Below are 20,964 nucleotides of genomic sequence, written 5' to 3'. Positions count from 1 at the left end.
TGTGAAGAGAAACAGAGAGGCAGAGAGAGTAGCTCCTACAGTTTCTATATGCACAAATTCCAAGCACTGTGGTTCTATTAAACACGTTTCATACCTGCAGTGTTTGAATCTCAGTTACCATGGTATGCTGACTGTAACTGCATGAAGCACATGTCACTGAAAGGCACCCATACAGCCACACACCCCTTGTCCATTGTGTGTGGACAATTTTCTCTGATTTCAAAGAACAACAATGATCCGATTTACAAATTCTGGAATGTACAGTTCAAAAGTTTAAAAACTTGTGTCATTCTGAACAGCATAATGAAAGCTCTTGCAATGTTACTCCATACCCCTTCCGAGGGATGTGAGCCCCACCACCTGCTCAGGGTATCCAAAATCTCTATGAGTCCATACACTTCATGCTCCCCAGTTGGTCTCCAACCCACTGACTCAGCAGATAAGCCACTTTAGTTTGGCAGTGTGTATATTTGAGTAACCATTAGTTTTCTTAATGATAGTCTCAAAATGCAATAATAATGACTCTTGAAATTCAAATTTTCTGAAGAGAACTCATAAGACACTTCTTTAGTTGAAAATTAAAAGTACAAATTAAAAATGTGTTTCTGAGAGTGGCCACATATTATCACAATACACTACTAGAATTATTTTGTGATGATGATGATTATTATTATTGCTAATGTCTTAGTATCCCTAATTTATGAATGAAATATTACAATAGATATCTATGTATGGAAGAAAACAGGATATGCAGAGTTTGGTCCCATTGTTACTTCCAGAATTCACTGGAGTGGGGGTGTCCTGCAACCTATTTTCCCCAAGGATAAAAGGGAATTTTCACTGATAATAGCTGTCCGTCTAGAGTCATAACCAATCACATCATCTCCTTCAGAGTCTGCCAGTATCAGTAACTGCATTGGTTACTTAGCTCACACTGGTGGGAAAGCACAAAGCTGTGTTGCCTTCTTGTCTCTGGTAATATTCCAATGTACTATTTTTTTTAAAAATGGACAATAGGAAATGAAAACTAGCCAATAAATACTAAATTCCACCCAAAAAAAAAAGAAGGATAATAATTGTCGGGGACAAAGTAAAGCTACAGAAGACAGAGGGGACCGTAGAAATGTTGCTGCTGCAGCCAGTTGAGAGATAGTAGATCTTCAGAGGGATTTCCTGAACAACAACAAAAATGAGGAAAATGGTTCATAAATAAGTGTATTCCATAGGAGAATTCCAAAGCTGTTGTCTGGAACAGATACATGTTGATATGGTTAGAGCATCAAAAGTAAATATAGGATTAAGGGGTGAGCTTCTACATGCCCAAAAAGATGAGCCCTGTTCATAATAGAAGGAAGTCTATGGCAAGATGAATAGTTAGTGGCAACAGAAGTGACTACAACGATGGGAAAGGATGAAGGGAGGGAAGGACAGCTACTATTCAGTGTTTGTAGGAAAGAGGATGAAATGGAGATATGCCGGGTCATGAGGGCTCTACACGGTTGAGTAAAGAAGGGAAAAGAGCCTGATATCAACTGCCCAGATCAAGACCAGCTTGATACCTGAAAAGTTTTATCACAACAAAAAAATACATAGGAGACCCCCAACAGCTCACACTGGTACCCTCAATTGGGAGGTGGGGGGACTGGACAATCCTGCAGTCTTCCCAAGTCCTCAGGGAGGGCATGTCATGATGCTGCTCCAAACAGATGAGGAACTCAAGTGATGAAGCACATTCTCTCCTGCCTGGGCTGCTGCTGCACATCACCTACCTTCTCCCTACCTGACTGACTTCCTGTGTAACACCGCCCCGGGGACTAAAGTGTCCCTAGCTCCACGTTACTGCGAGAGACTTTATAGATGCACTCTGTACCACACAGGAGCCTGCTCCCTCTACCATAGGAACCATGCCACACCTGCCTAAGGACCTTCTAACGTCACTTCCTTGGAATATGGCCCACAGAAATAGGCACACAATCCTCTTATTATGCATGTGCGCAGCATTACACTTTCCACGAGGTAAGCACTCTTCCCTATTTTTCTGTGTGGCATACCCTCCTGGGCTGCTAAAATAGCCCCACCTGACAGCCCTGCAGAGAGCAACAGTCTTTATGATCCCGCTTCCTGTGAACTGATCTTGCAGCCACTGATAACAGTTGAAGTTATTTGGAGACCGTAACTAAGATGGCCAAAATAAAGCCTACTAATCAGACAGGGCCAAAAGAAATTCTCCAAATATAAAAGTGACTTAGTAGTGGAGACAACTGTTCTACCGGACATGCAAATATTAGCATAAGGAAACATGAAGTCTGGAAGAGCAAAGTAACATGATAAATCTAAAAGAGTACAATTATTCTCCAACAAGACTCCAGAGAAAAGGTAATAGACAAAATCCCTGAGCAAGAGTTCAGAAGAGTAATTTGAAGGACATTCAGTGACATACAAGAGATTATAAATAACTCTGTGAAACAAAGAAACCAATTAATGAAATGAATAAGAAATTCAATGAAGAGAAATCATCAAAACAAATTAACTATAAACTTCAGACCTGAAGAATGAAATAAGTCAAATAAAAGATATGAACAAGAGCCTCAACAAGATAGATCAAGCAGAACAATGTCTGAACTTAAAGACAGACCTTCTGAAGAGCCACTGTTTCACTGAAAAAATAAAAGAGAAAACTCATTAGAAAGAACAAAGAAAGTTTCCAAGATTTATGAGATGTGTGCAAATGAACAAATGTTCAAATTATGACCCTTCCAGGAGCCAAGGAAAAAGGAAAGCACAGAAAACCTATCCACACAACAAATGAGTCCCAGTTCCATCCATTTTCCTGAATACGTCGCAATTTCATTTTTGTTTATGACTCACTAAGATCCCACTGAGTGTAAGTACCACATTTTCTTTACCCATTCATCTACTGATAGACATCAAGGCTCGTTTCATTATTCAGCTACTGTGAATGGTGCCGCAAAGACCATGGATGGGCAAGCATCTTGGTGGTGGGACTCAGAGTCCCCCAGGTGCATATTTAGGAGTGGTGTGGCTCAAGAATAAGGCAGTTTCCAGGGTGTTTTTTAAGTTCCATGCTAGGGGTGGGGAATGTAGCTCCATTGGAAGAGTGCCTCCCTAACATGGACAGAGCCCTGGGTTTGATCTCCAGCACTGCATAAAACAGGGCATGGTGTCACATGTCTGAAACTCCAGAAACAGAAGGCAGAAGGCAGAAACAGAAGGATCCAAAGTTCAAGGTCACCCTTGGTTACATGATGAGTTCAAGGTTATGCTGGGCTACATGAAAACTTAAGACCTGAACAAAAAGAGAAGATGAAGCTTTCATACTGACAAAGAAAAAGCTGATAGCTTTCTTAAGCTTAAAGAGATACAGAGACGACCCAGAAAGCCCAAAAGATCCCTTAGAGATTTGACTCAAACATGTCTTCATCACTACATTTCATAGCCAAACTTTCAAATTCTTTAAAAAAAAAAAAAGCATTCTTTAAAAAAAAAAAAAGCATTCACTCACACTTACGCCCCATTAAATTCATCAGAAAACAAGTGGACTACAAGAAAATATGACACTGTATTAAAAGTTAGGGAGGGAAAGAAAGATCATTAACCTTGACTGAGAGATGCTATGAAGGAACAAAGGAGAGCTAAAACAATGTCCAAGGTGACAGTCCAAAATAAAAATTAGGGAATCCATCAACCCTAGAGCAACCTTAACAAAATATTCTCAAGAGAGGCTATGCCAGCCAGTGAAAAATAAAAAGAATAATAGATGCAAAAGACTAAAAGCCTGTAGAAGAGCAGTTACATAAAAGATAAAGAGAATCAAATCTCACCCATACAGAAAACAGCAAAGCTAAAGCATGGAGCTTGACTAGAATGTAGCTATTTGAGACCAGAACGTGAGCAAAATGACACAAATCATTCTACACATAACACTAATAACCTTGGATGCAAACACATTAAAAGCCCCAAATAAAAATAAATATCCACCAAATGGAGTACAAAGCAAGATTCACATGCTGCTTACAAGGAGGACTGACATCTTCACCATTGAGCATACACAAACACACAGCAATTGATGGATCAAAAAAGTAACTCCACACAAAGCAAGCAAGAACAGCTACGCTTAGGTAAGCAGACTACAAACCAGAAAGACACAGAGAGGTGATATGTGTTAATGAAAACAGTCTACACAATGGGAGATAAAATATGTATATCTAACTAATACTAGAATACCTCAGTTTAAGCCAACACTTAGGAGGCAGAGGCAAGCAGATTCTAAGCCCTATAGAACAAGTTCCAGGACAGTCAGGGCTAGAGAGTAATCCTGTCTCAAAATAAAATAAAATACTCTGTTGTCTGAGGTTTTCTGTACTACCATGGTCCTTCAGTTATTCAGTCCCAAAGGAACACACAGAAGTCTCCATTAATTATAAATTGGTTCGCCTCGCAGCTCAGGCTTTTTTTTATTAACTAACTCTTAACATCTTATATTCGCCCATTAATCTTGTCTATATTAGCCACAGGCTCGGTACCTTATTCGTCAGGTCACATCTTGCTTCCTCTGCACCTGAGTCACAACTGCAGACTGAAACTTCTCTCTCCCCAGAATTCTCATTGCCCCGCCTCCACTTCCTGCCTGGCTACTGGCCAATCAGCATTTTATTAAAAATAATACAAGTGGCAGGGAACAGCCCATTGTCCCACAGCAATACACAATGTTACAAGGAAAGTACTGTTACATCTAAAGAGAGAAATAGGCTACAGCACAGGGTGGCTGTGCATATCCACATCCCATTCTCATCAATGGCAGGTCATCCAGAGGTCCCATAAACACTCAGTAAAGAAGTATCAGAGATAAGCAAAGGAATAGAACAAATGAACGCAGCATAAGGCAGCCACAAATGATAGTCTCACCAATATCATAGTAAATGGAGAGGTGCTGAGACTGGACAACATGATCCACTCGTAACCCTCACAGTCCTCAGAGTATGGCATTCTTAGACAGAGCAGTTAGGCCAAAGGAAAAAAATATGATATCCAAATAGAAAGGAAGTCATATAATCCTGTAAACCACAATTTAAAGACCTCATCAAAAGACTACAAGGATAGGCAGCTAAATTTGGTAGTTTCAGGATACAAAACCAATATAGAAACATCAGTAGCATTTTTATGCACCATAATGAACTTGCTGAGAAAGGAATCGCAAAGCAAGCCCATTTGTAAGAGCTATTGAAAATCAAATACCTGGGAGTGAATTAATCTCAGAGAGAAAATGACCTCCACAAATGAAAATTGCAAAAGGCTGATAAAGAATTGGAGGAAGATAAACACACATACATAAATGAAAATATCTTACTTGTATATGGATTAGAACAATTAATATTGCTAGGATGTCCATGCTACTCGGCAAAATATAGACCCTTATTGTGGCTTTTATCACAATATCAGTCATCCTTCACGGAAAGAAAAAAATTCTCAAATTCATAAGAAAACACAGAATACTCTAAGGTTTAAAAGCATTCTTGAGAATAAAAAAATAGAAGAAGCTGGAACCAATTACAATAAGAGATTGTAATACACTCTACAAGACAACAGAAGCCACAATGATACATGTACTGTGTAAATTCTGACATGCAGAACAGGGGAACAGAAAATAGAGACTCCAGAACTAAACCTACATATCTACAACTACTGTCCACACCTGAGGGAGGTAAAACACACACACATTCACAAGCTCACTCCTGGACATGCATGCATACACACACATGTGCACACACACTCAATCATGCACATGTACACACACACACTCATACATGCACATTCACACACACACACATACATGCACTCACTCATACATACTCATGCACATGCTCAGTCATGTACATGCACATATTCACACACGCTCATACATGCACACTCACACACATACATGCACACTCACATATACTCATACACACACATGCACACATTCCCTCACTCACACACATGTATACATACTTACTCATTCGCACATGCACACAAAAATACACACATATCCAAATACATTAGAGAGCATACGTAATAAACAATCCTGGGAAAACTGAATACCCTTCCTCTCAGCCTATGCCTAAATCAACAGAAAATCAATAGGACTAAAGGACTAAGTTTGAAACTCGAAACTACAAAACAATTAGAAGACAGAGAGGAAAGACTTGAAGACGGTGAGGCAGGCAACAGCCAGGGTGAGACTCTATAAGGCAAGGTGACAAAAGTAAGGTGAATCTCCTCCTAGACAACAGAGTGAGGACAGCTACAAAGGATTATATTCGTCTGACAAAGGATTGCATTTAGAATACATAAAAAACTTAAAATGCTCAACCAAAAATTGACTCCAGTTGGAAATGAATAAATTCCCTGAATTAGATATTTTTCAAACATCGAAATACATCCACAGCTATATGAAGAAAAAATGTTCAATACCACAAGCTATCAGAATGCAAATATAACCATAATAAGATATTTATTCTAACTACAATGGATATTATTATTTAAATATATAGTTATATATATATAAAATTTATATATCATAAAATACATTTTAGAATTTATTATAATATAAATAAAAATACATAAAATTTTAAGATAAAATATTATAAATAATACATAAAGTTTTAGATATGTATATATACTATTTCTGCTCAAGGTTGCCCAGATAATACTGATGACTGAACAATGCTATGTTGTTAAGTGGATAAGACATGTTTGTTTTCTTGCATGTTTTACTTGCAAATGCTGACTATTTTACTGCAGTTTCTAAAGTCCTGACTTAAGATGACCCAAACTCAGTGCAGTTATTGAATGGTTAATGGAATTTGAAGGGACTCACATTTTAGAAGTAGCAATTATGTCATATAGCTTCAACTCATACAGAGTGCTAAGCTGCCCTGTAGGAATTACAACTGACTTCTAGTTCATTCTGTCGGTGGGAAAATGGAATTAGTTTCACAGCAGTGACCCATCTCTCCTATGGAACTGAGAACCCATGATATACCCGAGGACCCCTGCATTTAGAGAGCCAACTGCAAGCTATATTTAATGAACAAGTCATCAGACCCCTCATCTCTCTCTGGCCTTAGCTTATTCAACAGCAAAATAATGACAGTGATAATATAGCTCAAGGGTAAAAATTAAAAAGATAATGTACATGAAATTACAGACTGTAACAGGTCATGTGATGGCTGGAACACTACGGGACTGCTTCTTGGGTGGTGGTATAAAACTACGTGCACAGGTCAGCTCTACTTCCTTGCTCTCCCACATTCAAGGATACAAATGCATAATAAAAGATGGGTGACTATAGCTTCTAGGGAGACACACTGTTGATGGAGGAGGGTCATCTGTCTATGTGTTACTTTCATTGGTTAATAAAAAAACTGCCTTGGCCTTTTGATAGGACAGAAAATTAGGTAGGCAGAGTAAACAGAACAGGATGCTGGGTAGAAGGCAGTGAGGCAGATGCGATGAAGCTCTGACCCAAGATGAACGTAGGCTAGAATCTTCCTGGTAAGCCACCACCTCATGGTGCTACACACATTAATAGAAATGGGTTAATCAAGATGTAAGAATTAGCCAGTAAGAGGCTGGAGATAATGGGCCAAGTAGTGTTTAAATGAATACAATTTGTGTGTAATTATTTCGGGCCATAAGCTAGCCAGGCAACCGGGAGCTGGGCAGCAGGAATGCAGCCCGCAGCTCCTACTACACACTGTGTCTTCTTTCCTGTGGCTTCCTCTCTGTGATCCATGAGGTTGCAGTAAACCTCCTACACTAGTCTGATCCTGTATAACGGCCACGTTCTTGCTGTACAACAGATGTGGTGATAAAATTTGAACTTTGGAGTGAGGGGATATTCTCTTCAGGATTAGCCCAGGCTCTATCGAGGCTGACTCAGCTTCTGCTGATCCTCCATTTACATCTGTCCAAGAACATCTTTGAGAAATGTGACTTTGGCTCATAACAGGATTTATTTATTCCTGCATTCTGTATTCTCTCATCAAGATCTCATAAGCAGTTCTCATTATATTTAACAGCCAAGACAGCTGTAATGTTGATAGACTTCCAACAGAGAAAAGAATCTTTTAGCTCTAAAACTAAATAAATAAGTAATCTTAATTATGAGCCCCATCAACCCATCTCACTTTTCCATTGGCCAGCAATGTTCCTAGATGAAAATACCACAAGTATATCGTCACCACTCATAAAGGGCAATATAATATGCAGGTTGTCATCTACATACTTGCAAATGCTTAATCCAAGAACTAAACACAGGGTGACTTATGCTGTTGCTAAGTATGGGGTTCAGCTTGGGAATGGCAGCAACAGTAGAATCATTAGCTAGGTGAGGGATAGGAGTATAAATGGAGATATGTAGTCAAAGAAGAAAAAGAGCCCTGAGAGAGAGGAGCTAAGAAAGAAAAATGAAAAATCACACAAAACCAATATCCTGGGGATCCAAAAGAAGTAGTTTAAAAATAATTCAAAGACATTATTTTATATAGTTGATCCTAACAAAAAGGTTTTACAACTCAAACGTACACGGTCTTAAAAGGATTTAGATGGAGTCACAAAAGTAGGTCCATGTCATATTAAAGGAAATCAGAACAGTAATGGGTACCCTTAACCTGGGGAGTCTGGGTTCACCGAGGCATCTCTTCCTTCTTACAGCTTTTCTTGGTGGCTCTGCGAGAAGCAGTCCTCAGTCAAAGGGAACCAACTGACACCATGATCATGTCTGATGCACTCTTGTGGGCTGCTGAGGTAATCTTGTGTTGATAAGACTGGTTGTGACATCCCATCATTAACTCTTAACAGCTCTGCTTTGCTATCTAATTTGATGACCTGGGTGAGAGTTTGGGAATGGCTTTCCAGTGGGGAAGGGAGATTAATTTTGAAAGCATCTGTCTGCTCCTCAAGTCCCCCTACCTAGCCTGCATAATCACTCTCCCATTTCACTATTCCAAAACCAAAAGCAGAGCAGATTTCTTTAAAGTTTCAGATTAATGAAAATGAGAAGACTGTAGTGGTACCCACCTAACCATTGACAAGCTTCAAAGGCCAGAACTCCTTCCCTTAAACCTACAGTCCTTTGAACAACCAATACTTTTTATGTGCTCTAACACACAGCAAGTAATCTAAGACTTGGAAATTCAATTACTAGATTATAAAACGAAAGAGATTGGAAAGTCCTGAGAGTCCTAATATGTTATAGAGTACCTTTTTATTTTCCTTTAGCAAAAACAAAAGTCAGACAGTGCCATGTGTGTGTGTGTGTGAGAGAGAGAGAGAGAGAGAGAGAGATAGAGAGAGAGAGAGATTTAACTATAAAACTTTAGCTACTATTATGACACAGCAAGGAAGTAGAAAACCAGAAGCCTCAGTCATGGTTGGGGGCCATGAGACTAGAAGGGCTCTCTGAACAGCCATGTGAGGCATCCTTTATAGAATTTGCATACTTCAGCCTTTGTGCATATGCTCTCTGGCTCAGAGACTGTTTCTCAGACAAGGCTGGGATGTATATAAGGTTGCTCATCTCCAACTCATTTGATGTGTAAAGTACAGGAATTTGGATGTCATGGAAGTCATGGATGTCATGGATGTCATGGAAGGCTGTGACCGCCAAGTAATCAACTACAGTGAAATACAGTGAAGTGGCATGTGATAAAAATGCTTAAGGAAGTCTCAAAAACATGAGGGTGGCTGAAAACTTTCAAATGATGAATAGTGTTTTGTAGCACGATCCTGTAGGTCTTAAAAATGAACTTAAAGAAAGCAGCTCCATTTCAAGGATCTAGTGTTAGAAAATGAGTGGAGAGCGCACCAGCACAGCACACCTCAGGAAGAAGCTGGGGCTGAGTGAATGTGACATGAAATCTTTGCAACAATAAAGATAGTGCAATGGCCAGGCTGTTGACAAGCGAGAATTGGGTTTAATTTGTATGCAGTGGGAGAGAAATTGGGTAAAATATGGAAAAAGATAAAAAGACATAAGAAATGTATTTCAGTCTCTTGATATGTAAAAGCACAATTTGATAGTTTTTATTTTTCTATAAAGCAATTCACCCTTAAATATTTTAAAATTATGACATGCCATTATTTAACTCATTGTCACCCTAATCTTATTGATTTCAATTCAAATAATTAAATGATATAAATCATAAATAAGTATATACAAGTCAAATATATACTATATATAGCATATATAACACATTACACAATATATAAAATTATAATGTCTGCAATTTTTTCTCTGACACATGATATCATAGCTCATTGGCTTGTTAGTCACTGGTTTCTTATTTTCATATATCTGAATAAAATTAACCATTAAAATCAGTAAAAAATTCTGTCATGTTTAGATCTAATGTACTGTACTGTTTCTGCTGATAGCCTGGAGAACATTCACCTGATAAATTGCATCTTTGGAAGGGAATTTTGAGTCATCTTCCTTTCCTGACTCAGTGATGCTATTTTATTATTTCTTTTATTACATTTAATAGGGAGGTGACAGGAAAGAGCATAACAGAGTGCATGTGACATGAAAGGGTGAGGGAGGACTGTCTGATGGGAGGAGGGGGCCCATCCAGGCGGAGGGGAGGTGAGAGCAGACAGTGGGACAGGAAGACGAAGAAGAACAAAGGACAGTGACATGTATTTGCAGAAATGCCATAATGAAACCCACTGCTGTGTATGCTGGCTTTGAAGATTAATCAAAAGAATTGTACAGATCAAAATAATCAGTTAAATTATTTGATTTATTTTCAGAGTTCTTTATTGTGTGAGGTATTGATCATATTCCTGTGGAATTCAGGGATTCTGGAATCACCAATTATAACAATAGTGTCCATTAACCCCGAGCTTATGTTTCTAAATCTTTGTGTAATTCTATTCTTCCTTTCTTCTGTCTCCTTGCATTTGATGGCCAAAAGATTTTATAAGATTTCTCAAGAAATATAGAGAGAAAACCAGATATTACAAAAATATTTGGACTCACAAGACAGACCAAATCTGTTTGTCTGTCTGTCTTGTTTTGTTTTCTGTCCTGGAATCTGTTATCTGCTTTATCCACTGTTGAGCTTTCAACTTTGTGGTTTAGGAAGCTAGGGCTTTGCCTTAATACTTTTAACAAATTTCTTACAACTAGATATCTTTATTATTTCTTAGCTCTTCTAAATAATGGTACAATCAACACAAAATGGGTAAAATTAATTTTTTAAAGAAGGATGAGAAAGTTTAAAACGAAAATGCATTTTCATAAGTCATGCTTCCAAAAACAGCTGTCAGGGATGGGTATCTTGTCTGTTCATAGGGCTGGGGCATAGTGTCTACTCATTCATCAGTGACTCTCGGCAAACCTTAAATGACTGCAATCTTCAGATGAGTAAAACACTCTCCATATTCCGTTCCAGTGAGTAAAGACTGTTTATTCAGAACATGGCCATTTTTGAAAGCATGTCTCTGAGAGGTGGGGGAGACTTGAGGAAGGACATGCTCACTTTGTTTCACAGTGGAAAAGTCCAAATAATCCAAAATTTTCTGGAATGCTTTAACACTGAGGTGAAATGCCCTAAGTAAATCATGCTTTGCAGAAGTATGAAAGACCTAGGTTACAGTTTACAGTGAAAGAAAACAGTATAATTTAATGAAGACAGATAACAAAGCACTCTTAGGTCTATAAACAGTGCATTCTAAAGTAAGCGTGGACTGGTGAGAAGATTCAGTGGGTAAGGTCACGTGCTGCTAAGCCTGACTACCTGAGCTCAGTTCCTGAAGTTTGCATGGTGGAAGGAGAGAGACTACTTCCACAAGGGGTCCTCTGACCTCCATAGTCACGCCAGGACACATGCCACATGTTACACAACATATAGACAGACAGACAGATAGGCAGGCAGCAGGCAGACAGACAGACATATGATAGATAGATAGATAGATAGATAGATAGATAGATAGATAGATAGATAGATGGTGTAAAACATGGTAAAACTTTATAAGGTAAGCACGACTGAATCTCTTGTTTTCAAGGTACTTCTCGTACTGGTAACATGAAGGAAAAAAGAACTCTTTTAGAATTTAAAAAAATCATCATTAATATGATGCACAAGCATTTTTTATGCATCTGCCTGTAGGAAAAAAAAACCCTACATTTACCAAATAAAACAGCACATCATAGGACAGGACAAACAAATGGGACACAAGAAGGAAGGTGGAGTTTAAATGGTACCCATGGCATCAGGCATTGGTGGCACACACTTTATTCCAGCACTCACTCTGGAGACAGAGATAGGTGTATCTCTGAGTCTGAGGCCTGCCTGGTCTACAGAGTAAATTCTAGAACCGCCAGGACTACACAGAGAAGCCCAGTATTGAAAAACTGAAGAGAGGGGACAGAAGGGAAAGATAGCAGATCAAGACAGCAATAGTCATACTTCTCAAAGACAACTAAAGCAATAGGAATAATCCACCCACCCTGTGAGAGCTGGTCATATGACTTAATGGGTAAGAGCACTGAAAACCTCAGTTCAAATCTCCAGTTCCCATGTAAATGCTAGGCATGGTTGCCCACTTCTGTAACCCCAATTGTAGAATACAGAGACAAGTGGATCCCAGACACTCACTGGCCAGGTAGCCTAACTGAAAGAGTAAGCTTCTAGTTCAATAGTTCAGTGAAAGACCCTGTCTCACTCACAAATACAAACAAACAAACAAATAAAGTGAAGAGCAATAGAGAAAGATGCAGAATGTTCTCCCCTGGTCTCCACATGCATGAACATAACCATTCACACCTATACATACTTGTATCACACACACACACACACACCTGTATACATACACACTTTACAGTACACACATATACACATACCAATATGTTAAGGTAATATAAGACCAATATGATGCTGCAAAAAAGATGCACACAGTGCTCTACCTGGAGTCAAAGAAAGGACAAGAACATCTTACATAGAGAAGCAGATATCTGGTTAGGTGGAAAATGGCATCTGGCACAAAAATGAGATTCCAAGCACCCAAAAAGAGATAGGAGACACTTTCATTCCCTTAGGCTCTCTGTAGTACCTATCCCACAGGGTAAGGTAGACCAGAAAGCTTTCCCTTTTCCTAACTTAAACTCTCCTGGAAACAACAATACACAACATACTGTGTGTCACCTCCAACGCTGACCACACCCTTAGTATTTCATGGTTTTTCTAGCATAAAGATCAAATTTCTTTCCAATGTCAGAAAGACATCAGTACTACCAAAGGTGTGGCCCATCCACAGGTCACAGTTTTCATTATTCCCATGTATTCTTTTGCTTCATTCTTGGGAGTATACACAAAATGCAGGAATAACCTCAATAGAGGGGGCAAAGGGTGTCTGGTGGTGGAGAGGAAGAGGAAAAGAAGGAAGTGTGAACAGATTGTTTCTCAAGCCTTGATAAACATCAAAATCATCTGAGCTTCTGCTTTAACATGGAACTGGCCCTGAACACCCAATTTGGCTAACTCTGGTTCAATAAATTTAAGAAGTGTTAGAATCTGTTTTGAAGAAGTTATTTAAGTTTTTCTGTGTCGAATTTGAGTAGTTTGAGGTTTAGACTTCATCATGATGCAGACCATTCACATACATATAGATCATTCACACACACACACACACATGCACACACTGGATCTCAGCATAAATGGGTAGGGCAAAAACCAGCTATGGACACATCCCTTAACATAGCACCACGTTTGTTTCTCAGAACTTGAACTAAAAGAGAACTCCAGATCCTTTTCAGTTCCAAAATAATTTAACTCCAACCCTTAGTTAAGCTAGAAATTAAAAAAAAAAAAACTAAACCATTTGGGGGGCAGGAAGAAGTCCCATCTGTCCTTACCGAAATATGGTGGCCAAGTTAGATTCTAAATTAGTTCCTTATAGATAGGTTGGTTTACTTGTTTGCTCATTTTCTGATTCCCTTTTAGTCACAATTCTTCTTACACTTGTAGACATGACCTATTTTTAAAGTTGTCATAAGTAATACAAAAGTCAGATGTTTTATATAAAACAAACCAAACAGCGATGGTGACTACACCAAACTTATAAAGGCATGTGATTGGCTCAGTATAAGAGCTCTACTCTCAGGCTTTGGCATCCTCGTGAACCATGCTCCACTTGGCTGGGTTATATTTTCTATTTTGTTAGGGACAATTTTAGTTGCTCCAGAGGTGTCGCTGTCATCAGTGGCTCCCTGATACTGACTACTCCGTGGTCACCCAGTACCCAGACTATCTCCTGGTTGGTTATAGATGACCAAACAAAATTTAACAAGTGAATTACTTCACACACAGGCAAAATTCTGCCTTTGCAAAAATTATCAGAAATAGCTTTTAAAATAAATATTTGCTGTTCACAATTAAGTCTTTTTTTAACTTTCTAACATAATTTTCATCCAGTCTTGAGGGTAAGTAAGCACAATCCTCTCGGCCACTCTCAGAATTTTATTCCTATTTGGAAATAATTCCAAAGTTATTCAGTGTACATACCTGCAAGTGCTGCTTTTCTGCATGACGTCAGCTCGATGATACCCAGAGAGTTTGCAAAAACCGTCATTACTGTAAACTACAGGCCAGTCCACAATTTGGGCATTTCCCAGTAAGAAACTTGATTCTGAAGAAGAGAGAGATATATACTTAGCTTCATTGAACAACTTTCGTCTTTCAAGTGATCAAAAAGGCAGTTTTAAAAGATGGGCAAACGCAATGATGGTGTGCTCTGAGACAAACGGTACACCTTGCACCATAATCAACTAAGCATCAGGACCAATGACAGCTGCAATAGCTACAAGCTTTATATAACAAACCAAAATCCCCTACAACGATGCACGGCACCTTTTAGCATTCAAGTGTCTAACGAAAGAAGAAGATGCCTAGTAGTGAGTAACAATGATTAAACATGCAAATTTATTAAGATGGGCTAGAGTCACTTTTCTACAAATTCAGAATATTGATGTTGTAGCAGAGGCAAACTGAACACATCCCTCAAAAATATCCTACTAACGAAAATCTGATTTGGTGGAACAAATTCCTTTTAGAAAAATCTAATCTAAAATAGCATTAAAGAGTCTTCTCTGAAAAATGAGATCATTCAAATCAATACTTCTGCATGTGCCATAGCACTTAGAAAATGTATGTATTCTATATAAAAGACATTGCCGCTCTACTTTACATGAAAAAAAGGGTTTGGTTTAGGCATAAAATTAGTTCAAACCGGTGTATTTGAAAAAGTAACACTTTCAGGCTGCAACTTTAGCAATGTTAATAGTCTCATGACAAGAAAATGAAAAGAATAATTCAAATAATACTAACACAAATTAAAACTATTTAAAATAAATATCTTAAAAGAATAAAAAAGTAAAAGGAATATTCTACTATAAAATCTACTATAAAATAATCTCCTTTGGGCTCATCTTTGGGTAGAATCTAAAAATAAATATTAAATTATGAGTAGCAGACTTGAAATCCTGATTCAGAAGTGGTTCTCCTAAAAATAACAATGCAATTCAGCATTTACTGAATAATAGTTGCTCTATAAAGGTGGGGCTGTAAATCAGATATTGGAATGTAGTAAAGGTTAGAAGAACATACTCCTGTTCTTCGTATCAAATTTACTTTTTAAGAACATAAATAACCAGCAATCAAAATGATCTAGTGGAATAGTTACTAAATCAAGCACAGAAAGCTATATGAGAAATGTCTTCTGAGGGCAATAGTGAAAAAAAGATAAAGCCTTTAGAAAACAGAGGTGCTTTCTTAAGTCTCCACCCTGAGAAGACTCCCAGGAGGGACAGTTGATAGGGTGGTGGACCTTACACAGAAAGTCACATCAAGCTAAGGAACCAAAAGTCATAGATCCCATAACAAAAGCAAACGTTATGCATCTTTCAGAAGAAAACCCAGGTGGGAATTCAGCAGTCTTGAGGAAGACAAAAGTTTACCATATAAAGCGCATAGCAATCACCATAGAAGAAAGCGTTGATAAATTGGCACAATGGTCGAGATGCAACTCAACTCCTCATCTAGGGACACTGTTAGGAAAATAAAATGGAAACCACCAGCCTGGGAGAAACGATTCGTAAAACAGATATCTGAAGTCCAATCCAGAATTTACATGGAATTCGCCCAGAAGAGCAAGCAACCCAACTTAAAAACTGGGGAAATGATTTGAACAGACGTCTCAGGGTGTGCCACAACCAATAGAACACATTCCCACTCACAAGAAAAGTACACACTAAAAGCATAGTGACACCCTACCACTCCCCCGGGTGACACCCCACCACTCACCCACCGGGGTAGCTACAACCCAATACTAAACGCACTGGTGAGAACCTGGGACCACTGGACCTAGATGTAAATATAGAATATTAAGAAAACACAAGATGTCACGGCCACTTTGGAGCACAGTTTCTTGTCAAGTTAAATATTCATCTGTGACCCTGGAGGTTCACCCTACTTGTTTACTGAAGTGAAATGAAAACATACTTGAACAAAAAGGGGCCATAAAATTTCACATCAGATTCACTTGTTGTAGTCAAACACTGGCAACAACGCAAATCAAGAGAATGGATTTTAAGTGGTGTCAAATCTGTACCAGGGACACCACTTTACTCTAAAATAGAACAAACTTCTGATACACGTCACAACGTGGGTTAACCTAAAATAATACTATGGGGGCAGGAAGAAGCCAAACATGTGAAATCTAAATACAGACAAACCACAGTGGCGATAGGGAGCTATAGAATGGTTTCCTTTTCGTTATGGTTGTGATGACTGTTTAAGGTGATGGCTATGCTAACTGTCCGGGATAATGATTTCTGAAGGGAATGAGGGGATGACAGGAAAGAGAAGGGGAAAATCTATCTGGGGAGTATAAGTGTTCACTCTCTTGAAGTGAGATGCACGTATGTACATTTGTCCAAACTCACCGATCCTGTACAGGTAAGCACATTTAACTGCACATAAGCTTAGAAAACACAGGAGGACAATAGGTACTTGGTTCCCTTAAGTGAATATTTAAAAAAACAATAAGCTGACATTTGAGTTAAGCCTTCGTTCTGAGAACAGTTAACAGTATACCCCTGGAGAACCCAGCCAGCGTGATGAGGAAGATTAACTGGTATCTGCAAAGATGAGAAAGCATAAACTCCTCGTTAAGTGCATGGGGTTTCATTTATCTATGGCATAAACTGTAATCATCAAAAGTGATTTTCTTTCCTCTCTTAGCCCAGGCTAGCTTACCCTCTCTAATTTGTAAGCTGTACACCAAATGACCAGAAGCCATGGTGGGCCATATGGCTGCCGCGCTATATCCTGCCTTAATTCATCCTGATTTTCAGCCTTATAGTCAAACCAATGCCATCCCTCTTCATTCAGATCAGGAAGCTTAAATGCTTACACCATCAGATCGCAAATCCATTCCCACACTTACAAGCACCCCTCCCTCTCACATAAACACACTCTTTCTTACTCCTAACGTCTACACCGTCAGGCTTAGGTCAGTTTCTTTAGCAGTTCTCAAACATGCTCATTGATGATGCTCTACTCAAAATACTTTTCCCATATCCCTTTGCCTATCCAACCCTTAAGGATCATCTCAGCTCTGCTTTCTCTACAGCACATACACTGAGGACTGCTCACACACATCCCCCAACTCACACACATCCTCTACTTACACACGTTAAAAAAAAGTGGCCAAGCAATTTAAACACACAGAACAGAGGGAGAAAAAAATGGTGCTAAGTTACCAGGGACTGAAGGGTAGAGGAGCTGAACGGATGTAGTCAAAGGACAGAAAATTATAGTTAGCGATTATAAGTTCAAAAGAGCTACAGTTTCCATGGCAACGAGAGTTATAGCAATATATTGTATACTTGAAAGTCACCAAGAGAGTAGATTTTATTCTCAACAACGAAAAAGACATGAGACGGAATACACACGTTAAGTAGCTTGATTTAGCTTTTCTACAGTACACTTACATATGAAAGCATCCTATCATTTACCATAAACATATACCAAAAATTGTATACTTTTACTTGCCAATTTAAAAATAATTTTTCAAATTTTGGATTATAATGTGTTACTTATTGATTGAAAGGATTCCCAGTGTCCTGGAAACAATGGTACCATGTGTTTTTAAAAAAGAGAGAAAAGTTGAAAATCAAAATGCTTGCTAACCTGGACCTTTTCTTCCTCCCAGAAGCTTCTTAGAAACCCATGGTTTTCAAGCTTTTTGTAAACCAGAGTTCATTATAAAGAAGCACACAAAGTGTGCACCCACACAAAGACAGAGCCCCCAAAGTTCCTTAAGCAATACTTTACACGTTCTGCATTGTTTTATAATCTATTTCAATTTTGAAGTGTGTTAAAAATTCACCGGATCAATTCTATCCCCCTTCTGTTGCATCTCGCAGATTTGAAGATGTGCCTTAAAGAACCCTCCAAAGGCTTTGCAGCCCTCCCTATATCACAAACAGTCTTGCTTTCCAAACATCTGCTAGGTTTAGAACCACAGCTCTGCCTGTTCCTCGTTGGCTCTGCCATTTATAATCTCCTGCTGCTGCTATCCATCCCTTTTCTGCTGCTCTGCAGTAAGGATGTCTAAAAAAGATGGCAGCTCGGCAGGTCCAGCTATCACTACCCACAGTGGTTCATCAACCTCTGTTTCTTTCGTTTACCAGTATCTCCGTGTGATAATAAAATGGTTAACAAAAGCAGTCAGGACAGGAGCCCCAGTTGGTGATAGTGTTCTATTGGGGCATCCCTTGTCTCTAATCCAAGAAACATCTTTATTCCCATCTTTCTGATCGTTCAGCAGCAACAAGTCAGAGGTTCAGAGAGCCCAGGTGCCTGGTATCAAAAGGCAGAAAGCAGAACACCTGTCCCCCAAATTCCAAGTCTTGAAACTCTTTCTAGGGGAAACCTGTAGGTAGAAAAGTAGAAAGATTGCAGATGAAAGAAATGATTGGAAGAAGCCTCTGCAAGGAGGGATTACTCCTCTTGCTGGTCTGGAAGAGAGTTGTTTATGGAAAAGAAAATGGAGGTTTGAACCAAAAGTAGGCAGTGGATTTTTTGCATTATTTCAAATCCATTCTTAAAATATCTACTTGAGTTCCATCAATAACATTGAATATGTCAAGATATATCATAGGCACACATTAGTGTTTGCCAGCACAGTCAATCAGAACTAATAACTCAAAAATAATTTTAAGGCCAGCATAAGGTTTTACAAGAGTCTAGGAGATGAGTCTTCTGTTCATCTTTGTTCTTCGAATTTGAGACTAGCCATGTCAGATTACATCATCTCCTATCCCATCCCTTCCTGCTGGGTCTTAACAATATCCTCTGGCCTTACAGAGGACAGCTGCAAGGACTCTTGCTATATCATTTCTGGATAGCCTATAAAGCCACAGTCGAACACATTTGCCATATTGCTCACATAAGAAGTCATCAACTGGTAAACATTCACAACAATCCACTAATCATCCCGACACAGCCTATTCTTCGCATTCAGATTCTCAACATGACTAAGAGAACGCTGTGAAAAAACCTAGGGATTTCAATTAAATTATCAGTTTCTACATATACAGATCAACAGCACTTATAAGCACCTCTCTGGGTAATTACAGAGGCTAACAATGAGTAATACAAGCAAATCTTTATAAACTATTAGAGCAAAAAACTCTTCATAAAGTATTATAGTGTACTATCTGCAAGTTTTTTTCACAGCTGTGCCGTAACTGTAGAGACAGCTAGCAGCGTGTTTAGGGGGTGTGTGAGCACCCATGTGTGCAAGCACAGAATCTGGAAAAAAACAGTTCCTTATGTTGAAGCTACAAACTGAAACCTGCACAGTTATGTCAGCGAGAGGAAAAGTACGAAGAGAAACACTGAACAGTAAGAAATAGATGCAGCTAAGTTACACAGAAGTGGCTGAGTTCATTTTACAAATTTGCATATGCATTAGCCAAAACACTGTGTGTATACACAATGTTCATATTATTATCTCCCTGAAGTCATACATTTCTTGTTCCAACAAATGAGAAATCTGATATCCTTAATAAATATTAAGAACAGGAGAGCAAATTTAATTAAAATTACTTCCCAGAAATTTTTAATTTCTTTCCACTTTAAAGCAGGGTAGGCAAAAGGAATTTGATTACAAAGGAATAACTAGCTGCAAAGGAGAAAAGTTAGAATCTAGATGGTGGGATAATCCTGGAGTGTCAGCAGCATGATGTGTTGAAGGAAATTTCCCAGAATTCTAAGTGACCATCTTTGTCATCATCATCCAGTCTTGACAGGGACTCTAGCTCCAGTGTGTCCTCACTTTCAGAGAACACAAAACTTCCCTTGATCTTTAGGCTATTCCAACCCTTAGAGATGCTTACAAACATTTCACTTCCAGAAAACACAAACACACAAATGTGGTCCTTATGAGGTGCCTAAGAGTCAGACATGATTCCCCCACATGGGCTGGAATTTCAGAAGCTACGGTTCTGCACATCAGCAGATGTTTGGATAGATTTCTACAAAGGCTTGGGGCTTGAGAATACAACCTGGCTTCCTCTAAAGATAGATGTGAAATAAAGCAATCAAGTTTCCCTCAAGTATTAGAAGCTTAAAACCCACATCATAGGCTCTTGATTAAAAATGGTTAAGGGCCATTAGAAATTTTAAAAACTATTTTAATACATTTGTATTTATACATACAAGGGAGAAAGAAGGAGTGATAAACACCTGGTTACCAGAGGCTGAGAAGAGAGAGCGGAGCAAAAGAACACAGAAAGTGGGCATGAGCACTCTACGTTCTGGTGTTTTACTGCAAGACGAGAAAATAATACACTCCTGTTTTCAAAATTAGTAGGAGAGAAGGATTTTGATGTTC

General features: G+C 38.7%; 1 protein-coding gene across 3 annotated transcripts in view; it reads right to left on the bottom strand.

The window, feature by feature from the left end:
* The window catches only part of Kcnh5 (potassium voltage-gated channel subfamily H member 5), a 294,555-nt gene that overhangs the window by 258,890 nt on the left and 14,701 nt on the right, over positions 1-20,964 (bottom strand). For all 3 annotated transcript variants that reach the window (XM_057782950.1, XM_057782948.1, XM_057782949.1), the window contains exon 2: positions 14,568-14,691. In XM_057782950.1, coding sequence (XP_057638933.1) covers positions 14,568-14,691 — 124 coding nt within the window. The remainder of the gene's footprint in view (positions 1-14,567; positions 14,692-20,964) is intronic.

Source organism: Chionomys nivalis, chromosome 10, assembly GCF_950005125.1.
Source record: "Chionomys nivalis chromosome 10, mChiNiv1.1, whole genome shotgun sequence".
Taxonomy (NCBI): domain Eukaryota; kingdom Metazoa; phylum Chordata; class Mammalia; order Rodentia; family Cricetidae; genus Chionomys; species Chionomys nivalis.
Note: the sequence above shows the minus strand (reverse complement) of the source record. Positions and strands in the feature narration are given on the sequence as shown.